This window comes from Gymnoscopelus microlampas (assembly GCF_963454915.1).
Source record: "Gymnoscopelus microlampas genome assembly, chromosome: 5".
NCBI classification, from domain to species: domain Eukaryota; kingdom Metazoa; phylum Chordata; class Actinopteri; order Myctophiformes; family Myctophidae; genus Gymnoscopelus; species Gymnoscopelus microlampas.
The window spans coordinates 36,444,587-36,466,946 of NC_139942.1; the positions used below are offsets into that span (position 1 = coordinate 36,444,587).

General features: G+C 42.8%; 1 protein-coding gene across 1 annotated transcript in view; it reads left to right on the forward strand.

The window, feature by feature from the left end:
* Positions 1–22,360, forward strand: part of fgf12a (fibroblast growth factor 12a) — a 34,033-nt gene that overhangs the window by 1,143 nt on the left and 10,530 nt on the right. The window contains exons 2-4 of the mRNA XM_084058128.1: positions 1,221–1,268; positions 6,518–6,628; positions 13,467–13,570. Coding sequence (XP_083914254.1) covers positions 1,221–1,268; positions 6,518–6,628; positions 13,467–13,570 — 263 coding nt within the window. The remainder of the gene's footprint in view (positions 1–1,220; positions 1,269–6,517; positions 6,629–13,466; positions 13,571–22,360) is intronic.

Consider the following 22,360-nt stretch of genomic DNA (forward strand, 5'->3'; position numbering starts at 1 on the left):
TCCTCATATTATCTGGAGCAGCCTGAATGTCGCCTACACAAATATGTCTGTTGTGTGACGGTACCTGCTATATGAATGTGATATTGCTGTGATCACAATAATCTGTTATAGGCTACAACTCGGAACACCATTATGTCATCAACCAAATCCAAGACTAAGCCCCCCCCACAACATAATTACATTTCAGCCTAATTATCTGCACACTTAAAAAAAGAAGCAGAATAGATTAGCTATATACATGGCTGCTTTTAACTGCTAATTCAATATTAAAGCAGATTGGGGTATAGTGAAGAGATAAGTTGCACCGCAGTGCACCAAGGCTCTTTTGAGATGAAATGTTTTAATGGTAAATGTTTATTGCAGAGGGGACTTTACTGCAGTGAAGGGAGGTAGTCTGACTAAGAATCGTTTCTGGCCATATTGATGCACATAAACTGTGCATACTACTGTGTTGTAGTGTAGGCTACGTTCCCCCTTTTTTCTCTTCTCTTCTGGTGCACAAATAACAAGAAGAGAGCGGTGCAACCCCCCCCCCCCCTTCTCCAGATAGTTTTTGTCTTGTGATGAAAGACAGGCAGTTTCACCCATCCCCTGCAGACAGACATGCAGACAGTAATGCACAGAGAATACTGACAGACAGGCTCAACAAATGACAGACAGACAGACAGACAGACAGACAGACAGACAGACAGACAGACAGACAGACAGACAGACAAAAAACCCCAGCTGAAACCAGATTCTGTAGGTGGATAGTCATGCAGTGATCACATAAATGACCATAAAAGCAAAACGGATTCCTTTAAAAAAGACATAACCAGACAGTCTGGCAAACAGACAGACACTAAAGCCTGATTTATGCTTGGTCGTACGACACTGTCACCCCCCCCCCCAAAAAAAAATGTATTGTGGGTTTTGTTTGTGTGTGTCTGTTGAAAATCAGTTATTTTCAGCAAGTTGCACCGTTGTACGACAAAGTCTAAATTAGACTTAAGCAGGAGAGGCTGCTAGACGGTGGCTAGACAGATTTACATACAGACAGGTAATCCCTTTCCTCAAGACTGTTGCTGACCAGCAGTCACAATCTGTGTCCTCTACAGTTCACCATCCCTTTACAGAACATATCTATGATTTGCCATAATATTTGCATATAAATAGCCGGAGAATTATGACTTCTGCCTGTTAAAAGCTTGTTGTTTTTCCTTCTATTCCCCCTTCATAAGATGCGCCCTCGAAACCTCCACAGGTGTCCCGTAAGGGCTGCAGGCTAGGTCAGTAGCTCAGCCTCCATCTGTGTGTGCTGTGTTTTCTTCTCGTCTCCACCCCATCATGCGCCCATGTTGACTCCCCTTCGCCAGGGAGGGGGTAGGCGGGGAGAGGAGGGAGGGAGGGAGGGAGGGAGGGAGGGAGGGAGGAGGGATGGATTGGGGCTGGGGGCTTCCAACACCTGTCTGACAGCCGATGAACCTCTCCCTGCTGATTTCTTCCTTTGGTTTCATTTCGTCTCCTACTGTGTGGCTTTTTCGGAAAAAAAAGAAAAAGAAATCGCACCTGTTTCTCTTGTAGCTGATGCTCTGTCTCCGTCGTCGTTTGTCGCTCTCTCCTCTTTTCCCTTTTTGTATTTGACTCAGCCTCTTCTTTTGTTTTTGTTTCATTGCCCCATTTTTGTTTGGTAATCAGTGTTGGGTCGTCAGTTTTTTATTCTCTCTTTGTTCTGTTCCTCCGGTGTTTCAGGGCTGTCTTATACCTGTAAGATGAGTGTCTGTCGATACCGGCGACTGACAAAAATACGAGATTCTCAAACTAAAAAAGTTGGTATTTTTGTTGGCTGACACTGTCGACAAACACTCACTTCACAAGTATAAAACAGCTTTTAGTGTGGTTTATCGTGTCTGTAATCCATTTTAATTGCTACCCTGTGTGTGGTTGAACTCCCTATGTTGGTGTACATCGATATGGTGTGTTTTTCCGTCTGTCAAACCTGTCGGCTGTTATCAGTAGAGGTGTTCATTCGCCATTTCATCATACTTCCATCATTGTCAACATATCTAAATGTGTACTGTATGTTTCTCTGCATTGGTATATAAAGTAAAAGTTGTACACATTTAATGGCTCATGTCTGTTGTCACACTGTACAACACAGGAAGATGACACATTGACACCAAGGGTAGGCATTTTCAATCTCAAAGACAGGTGGTATGGACTAGCATTGTAGGTCTACTTTGCATAGTTTAGAGTTTGTTTATGCACACATGTATAGTGACCATGCACAACCCATGCACGCACGCACATACACAATCACCCCCTACCAAGCGATTGGAACTGATGGGCTGTCAGCAATCGCTCAGCCCATATTGAGGCCTTTATTTATAGAAGTGCAGTTATCACATGTGATTTACTGAGGTGGGCACTCCCCACGCCCACACACATATACACACACTCGCCCTTCACACATGCACAAACATGCACACACTTCCAAGAACACACAAACACGTCGGTTCTCCCTGTCTTGCCTGTGATGAATGTCGGAAGGTCTGTCTCATAAATTGATGGTCCCTCCCCTGAGGGTAGGTGAGTTGTGGATTGATGATCTGGATGATGTACAGTTGAGCAGACATGAACCCATTCTGATGGGAGGTCACTCCTCAGGCTAAAGCCCGATTCATACTTCGTCGCATGAAAATAGCGGACGTACAAGCTCACACGTCGCAGAGGTGACGTGTTGACAGCTAGTAGGTCTGCTGTTTTTGGCGTGCGACGTCGTTGTGCGATGGAGCACAAATGAGGCATAAGCCTGGCATGGGACACCTTGCTCTGCGCTCTATTCTACCCAATTTGATCTGTCAGAGACTGATCATCTAAGATAAAGCCTTAAAGGAAAACATTGCCTATTTTCAACCTACATCCCCTTGTTATGATGTGAGGAGATGAAAAATATAGTTTGGCAAAAATATGACTTCAAAAGCGACGTTTCGCGCCATCGGGTGTACATTCCATTCGATGATAAACTATTCATCTCCTAACATCAGAACAATGGGATTTAGCTTGAAAATCTGTAGTTTTCCTTTACAAAGTCATGACTAAAGCATGAAGGCCTATACATTTGAGCATTCTTTTTACTCGGTTTGAGTTTTCATGTTTTGAGATTTGTATTCGTGGTTGCACGTGAGGAACTGAATATACTGGAACTGACTGGCATGAATCACCTCCAACCTTTGCTCTGAATTTGGAGGTCATTCAGGCCTGTTATCACATCCTTGCAAAGCAAGCCAACTTGAAAATTAAACTAAAGGTGAGGAAGTTTAAGACAAAGACAAGGCAGAGGGATACAAAAGTACTAATAGCCTATATATTTTTTCCCCCAATAGCTAACATGCATTGGTCAAAACTGAAGTCACATTGTCAAAACTCGTCACACAATCAGTGAAACAGAAGTCTATGTGGATCAAACTGTGAATCATTTTCCATTGCTTTCACACAAAATGCATTCAATGACCACATTTTCCAAGATCCAGAACTCTTTTCTCATTCATACCCTATCACCTGTAAAACATTGGCAGCACATTTTTCAAATGCTAACACATTGTTTTCAAGACTGTTAAAAACAGTCAAAACAGAATGTTGGCAAATGTTGTGCATTTCTGCAGTAACCATATTGAAATGCAGAACATTTACAATACAATAAAATAATAATCACACAGCTGTGTGCAATTTCAGCTGAAAGCCTACCCAGGTGTCCTATGTAGTCCCGTTACCATACAGACAAAGGGGGACAGCTTCGGATTGATTTTGTATGGAAACATGGATCAAGGAAGACAGGTTGGTGGGGAAAGAAGAGTGGCAGGAGAATGTATGGTAGACAGAGGAGAGGAATCAGTGATTTTGGATAAGGGCCACAATTATTGACCATGTTGTAAACCATGGTCTCTCTTTGAGAGTTTTTTTGTATTTTTTTTAATTGCATCTTGTAATTATTAGTGCAGCCCAGGAAATTCAGGGGGAAAAAAACATTATATTGAAGCAAATTGCATTTCTGATTCATTCTTTTTACATACTTCATATAATGGAATGGAATACTGAAGTATGTGAAGAATCAATCAACCTTCAAAGATAAATGATGTTCATCATTTATGTAATGCTCCCTGTTGTTAGTGTTTTATTGTTAGTGAGTGAGCCACTGTTGCCACTGTTACTATTATGAGACATGCATGAAGTGTTTGGTAATTTTAGGGAGTTTTGGAGTTGAGACTAACTGTTGGGCCAAGATGCATGTACTGTATGTGAATGCAGACTGTATACAATTATATCCTGTTTTAGATTTCAGAGTTGCTTTCTGAAGAGAAAGGTTTAAACACACAGATTGTAACCAGACGTGGATTCATCAGGATCTCAGACTTCATGTGGCTCGTCCTCCATGACGTCAGTCATCTATAATATATGATGTATGACTACATATTTGGACAAAGCTTCAGCCTGATCCGACCATCATAATTATGTGAAAAAGAAAATGTGTGGAGGTACTTCCCTGGCCTACTGGGAGTGTGCACAAGACATTTGGCACTGATCAGTCCAGCAGTTTGAGAGATTAGCTCCAGACAACCAAACAAACACACCCTGTTCTACACAGCCCGCCTCCTACAGAGCCATGCCGTAAAAACAACAGCTGTAGACTCCAACTGTGTACTTTTATCTCTCCCCAGTGAACGGTAACAAAGTTGTTATGGCACTAAGCAGTTTCACCTTCACACTTTCTATCTCTTCAGCATGAGCTCTTCAACGTGACGTGATGACGCTCATTATCATGGTTTGCACTGACAGCACTGCAGTGGTTTCTTTCTTTTAAGATCACGTCCAAGCAGCACACTTCTGATCTAATCTAATCTCACTCTGGTCACTATCTACATAATAGAGAACCCTGCTTTATCTGAGAAAGATCATTGCAAGTATCAAACTGTTGGTTGTTCTTCACCAATTGCCTCAGTGCCACAGATAAATAGTAAATGTAATGTCAATTTCTCCCCTTCCCTTACCTATGGCTTTCATTGCCCCCGGCTAATCTGGTTGTCTCCGCCTGCTGGCCTAACTGCTTCAAGCTAAAACCCAGCGGCATCTTGGCCAGCTGCCAGATGTCAATAGCTCAATGTTGCTCAAAAACTTTGGGACAGCTCTCTCTAAGTCAAAGCATTGCATAAATAACAGTTGGAGATAATATCTTGTGTATAACATAGCCTCAGGTTTATCGTACATAAATAAATAAATATAATACTAGGTAGGAAAGTTTTGAGTGAGGGCGAACTAAATATATCAATAGATATCACCGACTGTAGGGCTGGGCAATTAACCAAAAATATATTGCAACTGATATTTAGAACTAATCGACTAATCAAGAAGAAATGTTTTTGGGGATAATTTGTATTTCTTATATATCAACGAATAGACACAAACAATTATTCTTCTTTTTTTTTTAACAAAGGCGTTTATTTGCTTTTTTGCAGATAATTTCAGTGTACAATTAGACACAAACAATTCTAATAGATTATTTATAATTGACTACATCGATAAGTCTAATTAACTACGTAATTAACAACGCTTCGCAATGCGACGCATTGTGAGCTTATAGATCTGCAATCAATTATTTACATAATCTTTCATTAATCATAATCGAGGCAAAAGTTTGAAATAATTGTGATATTATTGATTTAAACTTATAGTTATATCGGTTTGGTGTTATAACGGTCATAATGGTAACATTTAGCTCATGGTGATTCATTGCCATGTCCCTATAAACATTAGTAGCATGCAAAAACATGATTCTATTTGTTAAAAGGATTTGATAATCAATGATAAACATTTGCCCTTTATTTGCCTTGTGTGAGGAGAGTGATAAAAGGAGAGAGTAGGTGATAACCACAGTTGCTGCAGTGATAAAACATATATTTTTCCATGCTATTGTTCCATTCGTCGTAGCCCTTGGTAACCAATCTCGGCAACGACGAAAGCTGATAATCTATACCTGTGGTTCTCAAACCTTTTAATTTCAAGGACCCCCATAACTTGGAGGGTTGCAATGCAACTGCAGTGCATTGGTAATAATACATGACATTTAGCTCAAAGTGCTTTACACCAAAACAGGACACGTTCAAGGAAGAGATGAATAAGGAAATGCTAAATTATTATGTTTATATGATACAGTTAGGCATTTTGGCACAAGCATAACAGTATTCTCATTGATTTGCTGTCATGTCACAAAGGCTAACCCGTCCTCTAATCTGACAGTGGGCTGACCGTTTTTTGGGGAAATGTGGTCAACAAACACTCAGATAAACACCCACAGTGCCACATCTATATAGTCATATTTTGTGTCACGATCACAAGGATTGTGTATCTGACATATTCTTGGTGGGGTTGGGGCTGCGGCTTGGCCGATGGTGTGTGCTTGTGTGTGCGTGCGTGTGTGTGTGTGTCTGTGTATGTGTATGTGTGTTTGTGTGCGTGCGTGTGTGTGCGTGTGGTACTTCAGAGCCGCAGCTGAAAGGCATCGTGACACGACTGTTCAGCGAGCAGGGTTTCTACCTGCAGATGCAGCCCGATGGAACCATCGACGGCTGCAAGGACGAGAACAGCGACAACAGTGAGTACGGGTCTATGGAAAACACAATTCCCAGCATGCAGCATTGAACATTTAATGAGTCATCTGGTTATGTAATACATTGCCATGCTATTTTACCATTTATAACGCTTATATAACTCATGAGGTTTGGGGGAGTCCAATGCACTTAAATCATTTGAATACATCTTTGTTCTTGGGCATTCCGGCAGCTGGATATAGCACATCAACCGTATAATTCCAACACCTTGCATGGATTTCAACCGGAGTCGTGTGCTCCCATGTCTTCTCCCCTCTCTGTCCACTGCTTCCCGTTTCTCTATTGTCCTGTCTAAAAAGAAGATAAACAAATCTGTTGTATAATACATTAGAGGTCTTGTATTGCATTGTACTGTACTGTAGAAGTGGTCCTCTCTGATGCTCATTATAAGATTGCACCATTTCCGTCTACTCACTTTGCATCATAGGTGGGGATTCCAAGCTATTAAAAACAATCTACAGCCTTTCTCTTCCTGGAAAGTTAGAGTGCTAAAATAGAAGCCATTGTTCTTGCATCAATTAAAATTGTTTTGTTTTTTTGAGCAATAGTGAATACCCATATGGAGATGATGTTGAAAAAGGCAAAATGTTCCTCTAAGTGATGCTGAATGCCCTCTTCCTCTCAGCATCAATATAAAAAAGTTTGAGATGTCAGTGTGGTAAAAAAGGTGGCAAAATCATTTTATAAATTATTCCCTAACTCTTATTGCTTTCGCCTCATTGGTGACAGTAACCTTGACAGTGAAACAAAATTAGGACCTGGAGGCAGATATTCATATTCTATTGAAATAACTGTGCCAATTTTCCTCCTGTGCCTTACACGGTATACCATTTCTTGTGTGTACAGGCCGTTGTTGCAAGTGCCACATTGTTTTGATCGATTCTGCCTTTAAAGCCCATGTGATCATCACGGGTGGTATTTCCCTGCCGGAAACTCATTGCCTGAAACAACCGCAGTCCTATACCATCACTCTGCTAGAGTCATAATATTTCACCGCTATCAATAGCCGGGCAATGGATTAATAGCCTCCAGGGTACCCCACCCCCCCATGCCACAAGCTATAGAGAACAGCTAAAGAGAAAAAGCTGTACCTCCCGCTCCAAAGAGGGGGTCTCATAATTAAAGTTGCAATCCATAACCTTTTTTAAATAACATTTTGTTTTAGCTTATCTGTATTGTATAGTGCAGTATGTTAATTCAATATAACTAACACATCTGTGGTGGTTGTAGTTAGTCTCCCTTGCACCTTGTCCGTCCGTCCGTCCGTCCGTCCGTCCGCGTGTCCGCGTGTCCGTGTGTCCGTGTGTCCGTGTGTCCGTGTGTCCTTCTGTCTGTGAGCAGCTAATCTCCGGCACCGTTGGACCGATCGCTGCTAAACTGTGCACACACGCTCCCTGGATGCCAAAGTGAAACCTCTGCCCTGAATCTTTCAGATTGGCCTGTTATAGCGCCACCAGGAGGACGATTTTTGCAAAACAATTTTTTGATATTACTCCTACAGATTTTGTCCAAACATCACGTAACACAGTTTCTCTATAGTCATGTGATCAACACATATCTGTCCGATTTTCCATATTTCATCCTGACTGGCTAAGATTGGCTTCCAAAGTTTGCAGGATTGGTTTGTTTTGAACAAAATGCCTCAAATCATGAACGCAGCATGAGATGTCCGTGAACTTTTGCACGCTCATTCTGACTAGGCCGAGGAAGAAATACCACTTGAATTTGAAATCAGCCTCATGGTGGCGCTATAACAGGCCGATTCATGTTTTTACCTATAACTGCACCGATCTGCGTGAAACTTTGCACGCACACTCCCTAGAGGCCAAGGAAAACATTTTTCACATCTGCCTTTTAGAGCGCCACCAGGAGGCTGACTTTGTAAAACACATTTTCTTTATATTACTCCATCAGATTCTGTCCAAAAATCACGCAACTCAGTAGACAGTATCTCTATAGTCATGTGATCACGACGGATGTGTCCGATATTTCATATTCCATCCTAATTGGCTTCCAAAGTTTGCAGGATAGGTCCGTTTAGAACAAAATGCCTCAAATCATGCGCGCAGCATGCGATTTCGCACACACATTCCCACTAGGCCGAGGAAGAAATGCCACCCTTTTCACAATGGCCTGTTATAGCGCCACCAGCAGCTCTAATTTAGCAAAACACATTTCTGGAAATACATGCCTCAAATCATGAATGCAGTGTCAGATTGCTGTGAAAGGCCTAAGAACAAATGGCACCCTTTTCACATTGGCCTATTATAGCGCACCCAGGAAGCCACAATAACTTACCTGACCTGGTGGAGATCTGTGCTCCGAGGAGCACTTTTTCTAGTTCTTCTTTTTCGTATTTGTCTTCTTCTTCTTCTTCTTCTTCTTCTTATTGCACACTTTCATTATTTTGGTAAGTTTTGCGGGGATCCACTGCAATGACGCGAGAGGTACTGCTAATGAGTGTTTTGTTCCATCCGGGGTTCCCTTGCTTTGGGGTAATCCTCTTGTTAAGCAGTCCTGCTAGTCTAGTGAGGGAAGGAGTGCAGTGAATAATTCAGCAAAAAGAAACTAAAAATACTTCCTTCTCCATTTGGTCCTGATGAATAATTCCCTGCGTGAGATGCTTCAACTTCAGAGCTAGAGACTTCCCAGAAGAAAGACAGAGAAAGAGATGCAGAGATGCAGAGAGAGGAAAGAGAAATTTGTTAAGAACAGTGAGACAGGAAGTGCAAAAACACCTATCGATTCTGGCACTGTAGATGTCGCTCTTACGCGACAGGGAAAACAGGATGGAGGGAAAAGTGATGAAGCAAGAGACAGAGAGAGTTGATGGACACGGAAGGAGAAAGCTTGGTATTCAGGGCTAGCAGCACTCACCTATCGATCGCCGTGATGGATTATTAGAATAATAGATTACTCCCATCCTTGAACCATGCGGCCCTTTGACCCAAGCGGTGACAGCTGGAATAATTCATTTGCAGGAGGTGGTTCAGTGGAACCATTGGGACCAAGAGGTTGAACACTGCTGCATGGTACTGCAGGTGTGATCCTTCTAGTGCTAAAACCAGACCAACTTCTCAAGTACATTTTGTATATCTCTCTCTGACACAAATAGTTTCTCTCTGAATGCCTCTGTGGTGTTGATAAACATTAACTCCAGAGTGAGATGCTGATTATTATTGAATATTAAAGTAGCTGACATTAATACGATCTATCTATCTATTTGATATAATACAGACTGGGAATGTACATTAGTTTGATTCAGTAAGATACACATTGAAAATAAGTGATGGAGGAGACTGTGTTAGAATGGTATAGAATCACGGTGGCTTCAGACCACTTACAGGTATATGGCCGGTTTTATTGGCAATCGTGATTGACTAGCGGGATTGCACTTAATTAAAGACAGGTGGCATGAAATACCATTAAATTAATTAACATCCATGTTCAGTTTTGAGTCAGCAGTCATTAATTTAAAAGTCATCAGTTGGTCGCCTGCAGAAATTACCTTCACAAATTGAATCTCATGAAAGATATCTCTGATTATGAGGCACCATATCCAGCACTGGCTTTTCATGCCTCATGTGGGGCTGATGTCCCTGTGTAATGGAACAGATTAACAAAGGTTCACTTGGCTGCAATTTTCCATTAGCTAAAAGCCAAATCAGTGATATCAACAGCCTTCTCATGTAAAATCTGAGGCATGAGGTAGGGAGTTTAACAAAATGTCAAATAATGTGCACGTACACACACACTCCCATACAGTATGTGCACAATAACGCGTGCGCGCGCGCACACACACACACACACACACACACACACACACACACACACACACACACACACACACACACACACACACACACACACACACACACACACACACACACACACACACACACACACACACACACACACACACACACACACACACACACAATCAATCAATCATACACACACACACACACACACACACACACATACACACACACACACACACACACACACACACACACACACACACACACACACACACACACACACACACACACACACACACACACACACACACACACACACACACACACACACACACACACACACACACACACACACACGTCCATGGATTCATTTGGTAGATGTGACATTGGCATTTGCAGCTCAGCCCAGCATTTCTCAAAACCTTTCCGGCTGGGTTTTCCTGTCAGCTGTGGCTGTGTTGCTCACATCAAATAGACTTTAGCAGCTGGATTTACCTTTAGCCGATTACTGCTCCTTTGGAAACCTTTTTCAGAAATTCAGCTTCTCTGGTGGCTTAGAGTCACGCTTTTATGGCCCTTTGATGAATGAAAGATCCCTGGAAATCTTTTAACTCTCCTTGGTTCTTCTGTGATGTGTGAGTGTAGGGTAGACTGTTTTTATTTTCTCAGGAACAGATTAGGGCTGTCACGATTATGACATTTTACATGACGTTTAATTCCTACACAAATAATTGCGATTAACGATTTCATTGTGTTTTTTGCCGTTGAACACTGGAACATATAAATAAAAATTACATTTCTGTTTGGCTTTTAGGCTTTGAAATTGCACATGACAGATATGGTAAACAACAAAATATAAAAAAAAGAATTCTAACACATTTAATATCTTATATAAAAAAAACATTAATAGTGGAAATAGCCAATCTACAATTTCGACTATTTTTGTTTGAACATTTTTCAACATGGAAACGATTATGCAAAATAATTGCAATTATCTCAAATAATTGCGATAAGGCTATTATGTAATAATTGTGACAGGCCTAGAAGAGATAGGGTTGGGGTTCTGTTTAAAAGGAATCACTTTTAGAATAGTCATCACGTCGACCACCACAGATATGATGACTGGCTGCTGGACTCATCATATTTTGGATACTATACATGTGGAGAGGCCTGATGACCGCTCTGAATCTGGCAATAGGAAACAAATGAATATATATCTGTGCACCTTTCTTTATGTTTATAAGACTAATTACATCAAATCCTTTCTAGGATTCTGATCAAATTGTACTCATGTGCCCAGTATAGAAAATGCAGCAGGTGTTTCTTTTTTCTTTTTAAGTTGAAAGATATAGCTACTGTGATGTGTCATGTTCTCAGCGTCACATCACAGAACCATGAATGTGGACTGTGGAGCCTCAAAGATACCTGACTGGACATGGAGTTGATGGAGGCAGTCACCTGGAAAGAGGTTTAGGACAAACAGGGAGATGAACAGAGAGAGAAAGAGAGAGCAGACATACAAATGGACAGAAAGAGAACGAGACACTGAGAAGAACAGGAGCAATGGAAAAATTAAATAAATAGATTGGGAGAGGGCACGAGGCACCGGTGCATCATTCCGTTCTGATCGCAAACTCCCAGTAACTGCAGAAGTTACTGTATATGTAACTATTAATGTATACATTTTAATTGCTGTTTTTGGCATGTGACACTATCGCACGATGGAGTGTGAATTAAGCAGGAACCAGTAGAGTCCTTCGTGTCGCCCACACCAGGGCCGGCTGGCAGGCCAGAATCATGCCATCAGCAGGCCAAAGTAGCAGGCAGCACGTCGATCTTTATTGAGTGGAATTGAATCTTGCTGGGCTGACAGAACCACATTGGCACGTCTCCACTTAATCCCCGCCAGCCTTATCTGATTTCCCATTGCCACTTAACAATCATCCCAACAACACAGGCAGCCCTGGCTCAGACATTGCACCTATGTCCCCTCTGGCGGAAGGCCGGGCTGATTGAAATCCACCCACCCAGAGAGCAGGTGGGGTTTAATGCAGTGAGAAGTTGCTGTTGAAGCCTTCGGATCCAACTGTTGGCTGATGCTCTGCCATAACATTAAAGGGATAGTTCACCCCAAACATTTCTATCAATTAGTCACCCCATGGAGGCATGAAATCATGGATATTGTTTAGTTTTTGTCTCATTCCTAAGACAATAATTTGATGCCAAGCGGACCGGTTGGCAGCGGTTCCGGTAGAAACCGCTGCGAGACACAAAGGAGACTCTTTGTGTCTCCTACCGGAACCGCTGCCAGTCATCAAATTATTGTCTTAGGAATGTGACAAAAAACAATAAATATCCATGAATTCAAGTCTCCATGGGGTGACTAATCCATAGGAAAAAAGTCATTTTGGGGGTGAACTATCCCTTTAACACTCTACAGCAGGGGTCTTCCACAGGGGGTCCGGGACCCCTAGGAGGTCCTCAGAGTTACTACAGGGGGTCCTCCAAATCTTTGTGTGAAAGGAACTTTTTTTTTACATGAACCACTTGAACCCTATGGCATCACTTTTCTGATGGGAACATTAGCCAAAAATAACCGATTTACAAGCTAGAGGTTTGGTGTAGGTGTAGGGGGGAAAAAAGGACGTTTTGAGGGTTTAAGTGGTAAAACGGTCTGAAAATACATGGAGAAAAAAAAACATGAATCCAACTCAACGCTACACAAGTCTATGAAAAAGTTTAATCTGCAGCACAATTAATATTATACAATAAGTAGTGGTGGTCACTGCTTCATCTCTTTCTCTGCTAAGGGGTCCTTGGCCTGAAGAACGTTGCTCCACTGCCTCTATTGAGTCTGATTCATACTTCAACGTACAGCAGTGTCCCGTGCCGAAAGTAGTGGATCTACAAGCTCACAATGTTATGGCCTGCAAAAGAACTGAACAAAAGCTAAGACCAGTGCATAAGGTTGAACTGAGAAATCATTTGTCTTTCTTCTCTCCGTAATCTCTTGTTTCTGTTTCTTGTTTTGTTTGTTCTGTCTCTATCTATCTGTGTGTAGCTCTGTTTAATCTTATTCCCGTGGGTCTGAGAGTGGTGGCCATCCAAGGAGTGAAGAGTGGCTTCTATATCGGCATGAACGGAGAGGGCAATCTCTACAGCTCAGTAAGATATACACTTTCTTCAAGCAGCTATGTGTGTGTCATGTTGTACTATATTTGTGAGGGCCACGGCGATGGTAACACCAGACAAATAAAAGAAGAAAAGCATCATTTTGGTGTCTGAAAAACATTGTTTTGGAGTCAGGGTTACAGTCGTGAAAAAATTTGACATTTCCAATGAAAATGTTGTTCCGATGTCCCCACAAAGATAGTAAGACAAGTGTGAGTGTGTCGTGTCATGTGCTATATTTTATGAACAGTGTGCAAGTCAAAATAGATGGAACTGTGACACTGTTTGTGGATGAATAAAAGAATGCTGTGGAAACCTTGGTCCAGACGTCTCTCTTCTCCTCTACTCTTATTACAACTAACCAGCCTGCTAACCGCAGTTAAGCCTCAATTACACGTCATGTGTCATCATAACTGTTTGCACGACTAGGTGTAGCTTTTCCAGTAATACTTTCCAGCCGTGTGTGTGTGTGTGTGTGTGTGTGTGTGTGTGTGTGTGTGTGTGTGTGTGTGTGTGTGTGTGTGTGTGTGTGTGTGTGTGTGTGTGTGTGTGTGTGTGTGTGTGTGTGTGTGTGTGTGTGTGTGTGTGTGCGTGCGTGCGTGCGTGCGTGCGTGCGTGCGTGGGTGTGTGTCTGTGTGTGTGTCTGTGTGTCTGTGTGCGTGTGCGTGTGCGTGTGCGTGTGTGTGTGTGTGTGTGTGTAGGGTTAGCTAATTTTAACACTCTCATTAACACATTTCGTCGTTCTTGTTGTTTCTTTTAATATCCCACTTCAAAGAGTTGACATGGCTCCTCGAAAGCCTTTAATCCCTGCTCCATTTAAGAGCTCTTCAGATGTTCTTTTCTGTTGTTTTGTGCATTAGTTATTATTCCTGGGTTTCTAGAGCAGTGCAGAGACTTCTTTGTATCACATTTAACACAGTGTAATGCTCACAGACCTTTAAAAGATTGCTTCTTTTTTTTATCCTAATAAGCGTTAGGGATCCATTATGTTGTGCTGTAGCTATAAAGCCTGGTAGAAAACCCCCGGATTTCATTGTCCTCTCATTTGAGGCCTCACCTGCAGCTTTCCATCCTGATTATAGTACATAGGAGCCATATTGTCATAAAAGGACATCTTGGACAAGGGAAGAAGGTTTATGTTGCTTTTTGTGAAACAGACAGAAGGATTCATAGATATCATAGAGATCACACATTCAATGAAGAGTGTTAACTTAACGCTGAAAGTGTAAAAAATTACTCCAGATTTAGCTGTGTAACTGTTACCATAGATAATTAAGACATGCCTCTGGTAAAGATGGAGCATGAATGTGGTGCAGAGAATGGGAGAGGGATACACACACAGTGAGAGAGGGAGAGAGAGAGAGAGAGAGAGAGAGAGAGAGAGAGAGAGAGAGAGAGAGAGAGAGAGAGAGAGAGAGAGAGACACACAGGAAGATCTCTCTGGCTGACTGGTTATGTAACTTCAAACTCAGAATTCCTAATCCAGTTAACAACAGCAATTACAGTGGAAACAAAGGGATGGGGCAATGACTATTTCACAGAGTGCTGTCTGATCACCAGTCAGCCATGTTGACTGACTCACTGGAACTGGAGGTCTCTGAAAGCATCTCAAATTTACAGACCCGTAAGGGTCCATTCGGTTCATAGTCTTGCATAGCCAGATGATCGGATGTATCCGCTTATCTCCACCTATCTACCTACCATTTAAATTCTGCATCCATTTACATTCATTGTATGGGTTTGGATGGCCGGGTAAAGCAACCGGCGGTGACAAAGCTATGCCCACTTTATGTATTTTTTAGTGTACGCCTTTATCACACCAACTGAATGCCTCTGGCCAGATTAGAACAGCCCTCCATCCGTCGCATTGGTTCTGCAGTGCAGGGTTTTTTTAAATGTTGAAATCTTTACCACCCACCTCTAGCCTGCACAGAATTAGAACATCACCAGACTTCAATCATTTAGCTCGAAGGAGGATTTAATGTGTATTTCTGAAAGCAAAAAAAACAAACAAAAAAAGACTTAAAGCCAAAGCGAGTAAACTTCAAAGCTACAACAGTTCTGTGAGCAGACTGAGCACTCAAATGAGTTCAGGAAAGTCCGTACAATCACTCTGCCGACTGTTATTACAACTCAGTCAGGTACTGTAGATGCAGCCATTCAGCACCACAAACACAAAGGCAAAACACTTCCCACTTCACAAAATAGGCAACACAGTGTGGCATCGCCGCTTAACATATTGTTGCTGTTGGGTGACAATATGTCGTTACGTCCAAAACCGTTACATTTCAGGAAATGGAAAAAAGGAAACTTTGTTCCAATAGATCCAATTAAGTTCTGAGAGGCAGGACTTCTGGAGGTGCACAAGTTCTGAGACCAGCCATCAGAAGTTTGGAAAGATGACAATTTGTAGATTTATCACCTCCCTTTCCGAAGAAACATTTGGACGTTGGAAGGAGCATGTATTGGCCTTAAAACACTTTCAACCTGGCATGCCTATTTTGGTCATTATAGGTGTTGCATTGCGATGCATTTTGAGCTTGTGGATCGGCTATTCTCTCTACTTATCCGCAACACTGTCTAGTTGAGTAGAGTATAAAATCGGCCATTCATTTATGAAAAAATAAGAAATATTGAGATACAAGGTTTCTGCCTGACAGTGACAATATAATATGAACCTAATAATAATAATTATTATCCCTGGGTTTCTAGAGCAGTGGAGAGGCTTTGTTGTATCTCATTTAACAAACAGTGTAATGCTAAGACCTTTAAAAGATTGCTTCTTTTTTTTATCACAAGGGCCAATAACGTGTAAAAAAAGTGTAAATAAGCGTTAGGGATCCATTATGTTGTGCTGTAGCTATAAAGTCGGTAGAAAACCACCAGATATCATTGTCCTCTCATTTGAGGCCTCCCCTGCAGCTTTCCATCCTGATTAGTATTTAGGAGCCATATTGTTGCAAAAGGACATCTTGGACAAGGGAGGAAGGTTTATGTTGCTTTTTGTGAAACAGACAGAATGATTCATGGATATCATAGAGATCACTCATTAAATACAAATTGTTAATTTAAAGCTGAAAGTGTAAAAATGGACTCAAGATTTTGCTGTGTAACTGTTACCATAGATAATGAATACATGCCTCTAGTTAGTAAAGAGGGAGCACATTGTATGAACTAGAAGTTCGGCCCGCTGCAGCTGCGCGGGCCTCACCTCTAGCGCCCGCGCCCACGTAGTGCCCACCTGGCAGCGCATATCAGTGGCGTAGCGTCATGAGGGCCAGTGGGGCCATGGCTCGGTCAGTAAAGACCCTCTAGCGCGTCTGATATCTGGCATAGATGGGCGGATTCAAAATCTCCAGAGAAAACATCACTGGGACATCTGTGCGCCCGCCCCGCGCCCGTCCTCCTCCCCCAATGTGCAGTATTGAGAGCCCTGACGTCACAAGATTTGGAGCGATGCCCACTGCACTCTGGTTGGTTGGGGAAATGAAAGGTTGATTCCCACTTCCTATGCCAGGAATGTGAACAGCCTGGTCCAGCCTCTTATTTTTGAGCAAAACGCGAAGGAAAATAAAAGCCTGGAGATCGAGGCTAGGGCCCACCTAGGGCCCAGGTAGAACCCACATATAGGCCACACAGGCAAGCCCAAGTGGGACCCAAGTGGATCCCGCTGACATTGCCCACTGTAGGCCCTTATAGTTCAGCCCACCTTGAAACCATATTGGACCCACGTCAGCCCCACATAAATTGCCAAGTTGGGGTACAACTAGGGCCCAGGTAGAACCCACTTAAAGCCCGCATGGGCAAACCCAGTTAGGACCCACCTCGGTCCCACGTGTCACCGCCATACAATGAATGTCCAGCTCAGCTCGCTCGAACTATCACGGAGCCCTCGTTGCTGCGTCTGACTGTGATGGCGGCAGCGAGCTGTGCGAGTGAGTATTCGATGCTGGCGTCTGGAAACTGCCCTCAGCATAACACGACCAATGAGAGTTAGCGCTTTCGTTGTTGCTAAGATACGGTGTATGGCCCATAGCACGTCTGCCCCATAGCTGCGGTGCAGAGAATGAGAGAGAGAGAGTTAACAACGGTTAACAGCAGTGTTACAGTGGAAACAAGGGGATGGGAAAACTACATTTCCCAGAATGCTGTCTGATCACCAGTCAGCTGTGACTGACTGACTGGACCTGGAGGTCTCAGCCCCTGAAAGCATCTAAAATGCACAGACCAGGGTCCATTTGATTCCTCATTTTGCATTGTCAGAGGATCAGATATCTCCGCCTATTTCCGCCTATCTCCACACCTGAAGGTGTACGCGTTCCCAGAAAAAGTTCTGAGACCGCCCATCAGAAGTTTGGAATGATGTCAATTTGTAGTTATTTCACCTCCCTTTCCGAAGTACCGTTTTGGTAACACTTTACTTAAAGGTCGCATCTATGCATGCATTTTGATACATTACGATGCAATATAATGCATTATAAATGTGATTATAATGCATTATAGACTAGACCTTTAAGTAAAGTGGTACCTGGTAGTTATAATGTGCTGTTCCACTGAGTTTATAGTGCATTATGACCAGCGCTTATAAATTATATTATTATAAGTTATAATACTTCATAACCCTTGTTATAAGTTGTTATGCATAGTTATAAACCTCTATAACAAGTGTTATAATGCCTTATAAGTGCATTATAATGCGTTATAAATGTGATTATAATGCATTATAGATGTGACCTTTAAGTAAAGTGTTACCAAAGTGGTAAACCTGGCATGCCTATTTTGGGAATGTCATTATGTGTCGCATTGCGATGCGTTGTGAGCTTGTAGATTGGCTATTTGTGTGTGTGTGTGTGTGTGTGTGTGTGTGTGTGTGTGTGTGTGTGTGTGTGTGTGTGTGTGTGTGTGTGTGTGTGTGTGTGTGTGTGTGTGTGTGTGTGTGTGTGTGTTGGGGGGGGGGGGGGGGGGGGGTTCTGTCAGAGCTGTTTAAAGGCCTTTAATTAAAGCAGGGAAGAGAGAGCTCTCCCAGGCCACATGGAGCTGGCCTGGCCTTCCAGACGCGTGGCAGAGAGACGCATGGGAAATGAGCATGTCTTGGCAGGCAGAAAGCCTGTGTGATGGGCTGGGATCACAGGGAGGTTCGCAAAAACCACACAGAAGCACATCGCTTCATTCAATATTTACTGAAGAACTAACTTATGCAATGGGAACTCTTGGATAAATGCACAGATAAACTCTCTCTCTCGCTCTCTCTCAGCTTTCTCTGATCTACTTTATAGATGCAATTATATATGAGCTACTGACGCTGTACAGTATGTTGAGTCTTGGCACAACACTCATACAGTAACCACAGTTCTTGAAACACTCAACTGTCAGGCTGTCTCCTGCACAGTAATCAGTCACACACATCTGGAGCGTTCATTTAACTCAGAAAGGGTCCATTTGGATGCTTTGACACTTTCAGGGTTAAAATAAGTCTCTCTCTTTCTCTCCCTTTTCTACCGCTCCATCTTATTTATCTGTTGCGTTGTTCTCCTCTATCTCCCCTACCTTTGTCCCCCAAGGGCTCAATCAGAGCAGAGTAAAGAGACTCACAATCAGCCTCGATCGCTCGCCAAGCATGAGATCATTCCCTGTGTTCTCTCTCTCACTTTCTCTCCATCTCGAACCCCCCCATCACCCGCCCTTCCCCTCTCCTGTCCTCTCTCTCTCTTGAGCTCCCTCCCCAAAACGATGTAGTTTCTCACTGCCTGTTCTTGCTGTGTGTTTTGTCTCCCTGGCGTCTCAGAGCCCGTGCAGGAGGTAATTACTGAGGGATGTCCTCCTCCCTTCTAGCCTCCCTCCTTCTTTGCTCTGTTCTTGTTAGTGAGCACATGTGTGTGAAGCTTTCTCTCTGTTGTGTACAGCCAGGTTACATTGATTCCCTGAATCAATGTATCTTTCTCTCACTCGCTCGCTCGCTCGCTCGCTCGCTCACTCACTCACTCACTCACTCACTCACTCACTCACTCACTCACTCACTCACTCACTCACTCACTCACTCTTTCTCTCTCTCTTTCTCTCTCTCTCCCCTCTACCTGTCCTTGTTGCCTCAATGTCTGTAATTTACGGGGTCTTACAGAGGCATTTCTTAGTAAGTCACTAGCAATTTATGTTCTTTTGAAGGATGTTGTATTTCATAATCAGTGGTCTATCCCTATTGAATAGGAAGTGATTTACATGGACAATTTGGCCACTGGAGTTTACAGTATATAGCCTACCTTGAAGTGCCCTTTACCAGTTAGCCAAGTGTTGCAGTGCGAGGAATGTGACTTTGTGATGAACAGAATGGGTTTTTAGTGCCAAGCAGGCTTAATATGTGGTTATTTTTGCACTCTACTTATGTGACTATTTACCCTGTTGTTTGTTGACTAGGGTTCATGCTTACTCTGCTTACTCTGATCTTGCACTTGTAAGTCGCTCTGGATAAGAGCGCCTGCTAAATGTCTAAATTGTAAATTATAATTGTAATTTTGCTCATTATCCAGATAGCTTATCTGGAGGCAGAATGAATGCTAAATACAAGGTGTAAATTAAACCTACGAGTTGGCTTATACTCCTGAGCCCAATATTTGCTTTCCCGCTGATTATGATTGCTAATAGGCTGCTGCCTCACACCGCTGTGATTCATTTTTCTCCCCAATTTAGACGTTGCCAATTCTCCCCCATATGTTTAGTCTCTGTCACTGCCAACCCCTACTGTTTGGTCTGCGGATGGTGTAGTAGTCAATTGCGCGTTTCCTCCGATACACATGGATTCGCGAGCTGCCCCTTTTCACCAGTGAGGAGTTTCACTGGGAGGGCGTCACACATACGCAGGAACACGCTATGCCTACTTCCACTTCCTGCTGAACAAATGCTCCAGATGCTCCAACCAACCTTTTGCAGTCGCTAGTGCAGTGACAGAGAACGCCCTCTCCAGCATGCTTCCTACCCGTGAACACAGCCAATTGAATTTCTTGGCGTTCCCAGCCAAGCCAGAGGCAGCATGGAGGATTCAAACACCAGTCTCCATAGTGGTGAGCAGGAACTTTACCCCTGCACCACCCTAGTCTCTCGAGCCAGACTGTTGACTCATACAGCCTGTGCAATTTCTGAAGCTCTGAATGAGTATAGAGTAAAGCTGATGTCCCGCTTCCCACTACTTCCGTTTTGTCTTTGCAGTCGCATAAATTTGTCATACTGTTAATCAAATTGTTTGAAGTATAGCTTTCATAGCTTTTCGTGAACGGAAATGACTAACAGATGAAAGATTCCTTTCTTGGCTTTCAGGGGGTGTAGTTCTAGACTCTTTATAGCATTCAGAGATTGTGAAATAGTACCACCCAGATGACCTGCCACTGTTATTTTTGCTGGTATTGTTGAGCCTCTATGCTGTAGTTATGATTGTAGAGCTTCCTGTGCTGCTGATAGATGATGATGTCATCTGTGCAGCCTGTTGCAGTGGCTCTAGATATTTTATTGCTCATTATCAATATTCTTGCCTCTTGCCCCTTTATTCTGTTTCATTTTAATTATTCTCAATTTTTCAATAATATTATATGGTTGCTACAACGCTAGTGTTCCCCTATTGGTTGAATAAATAACATCTAATGGGATCTAATGTAACATGAAGGGTTGATGTGGATGATGAATCGTTTAGAGATGAAATGCGTGGGAGTTTAGCATACCAGGAAGAGTTCCTCTCCATTATTTATAACACTTTTCACTATGACCTAGTTTGCTGCACAGCGGTAACCACTGTCCTCTTCCCTCTCTATCTCTTCACATCTCTCTTCACCCCTCTCTCAAAAACACTCTCTATATCTCCTAATTTCTCTCTCCCTCCTTGCCTTAAAGCTGCAATCCATAAGATTTATGTCATAACATTTCTACTGCTGAGCTAAGACCGAAAGCCAGTTTGCGAGTGGGAGATATTGCACTTTGAGCTTCATGCAATACATCTCGTCACTGTCAGCCAGTAGTGGTCCTATACCTGACCACAGGATCTAAATGTCTAGTAAGAGCAGGGAGACCACCTCCAACCACTGGAGTTGTGTTAGTTATATTGTATTATGAAAAACAAAATGGGGGCTCGCAACTCACTGTTGCTCCAATTTTATTCACAGCACAGCAGTAATATACAACGTTTCGACCTTGCGGTCTTTTTCAAGTATATGATATATTGTATTAACCACCAGAGTCCCACAGGGGTCTGTACTTGGCCCTCTCCTTTTTTCTCTATATCAAACCCCTTTGCCCAAGTAACGATTTACAAGCTCACGACAAGACACGTTGTGAGCTTGTAGATTTGCTATTTTCGCCAAATGTTAAGCTATTATGACATGCCCATAAGGCACATACTCACACACACTCTTGAGGGTCATTACGTTAATGTAAAGGACATCATAGACAACTATTGGTTCGCACACACACGCGTGCACGCACACGCACGCGCGCACGCACGCACGCACGCACGCACGCACGCACGCACGCACCGAAACATGCTTCAGAAAACACACAACACACAAAAATGTATAGAAGTGATTACTTTGTCCAGCCCATTGTACTTTGGCTCCCAAAATGGCATCTAAAGTGCTCTATTGTTTCATGAAAATTGCCAGCTCATTTTACAGCTTCTTATTTATGCCACTACTGCTGCAACTGCAAGGGGGGGAATGTGTCGCAGTAAAACCTTCACCAATGGCTCAGAGGGAGACACTCCAGTAGATGAGTGTGAAGCTTGATTTATACTCAGTTGCGCATCAT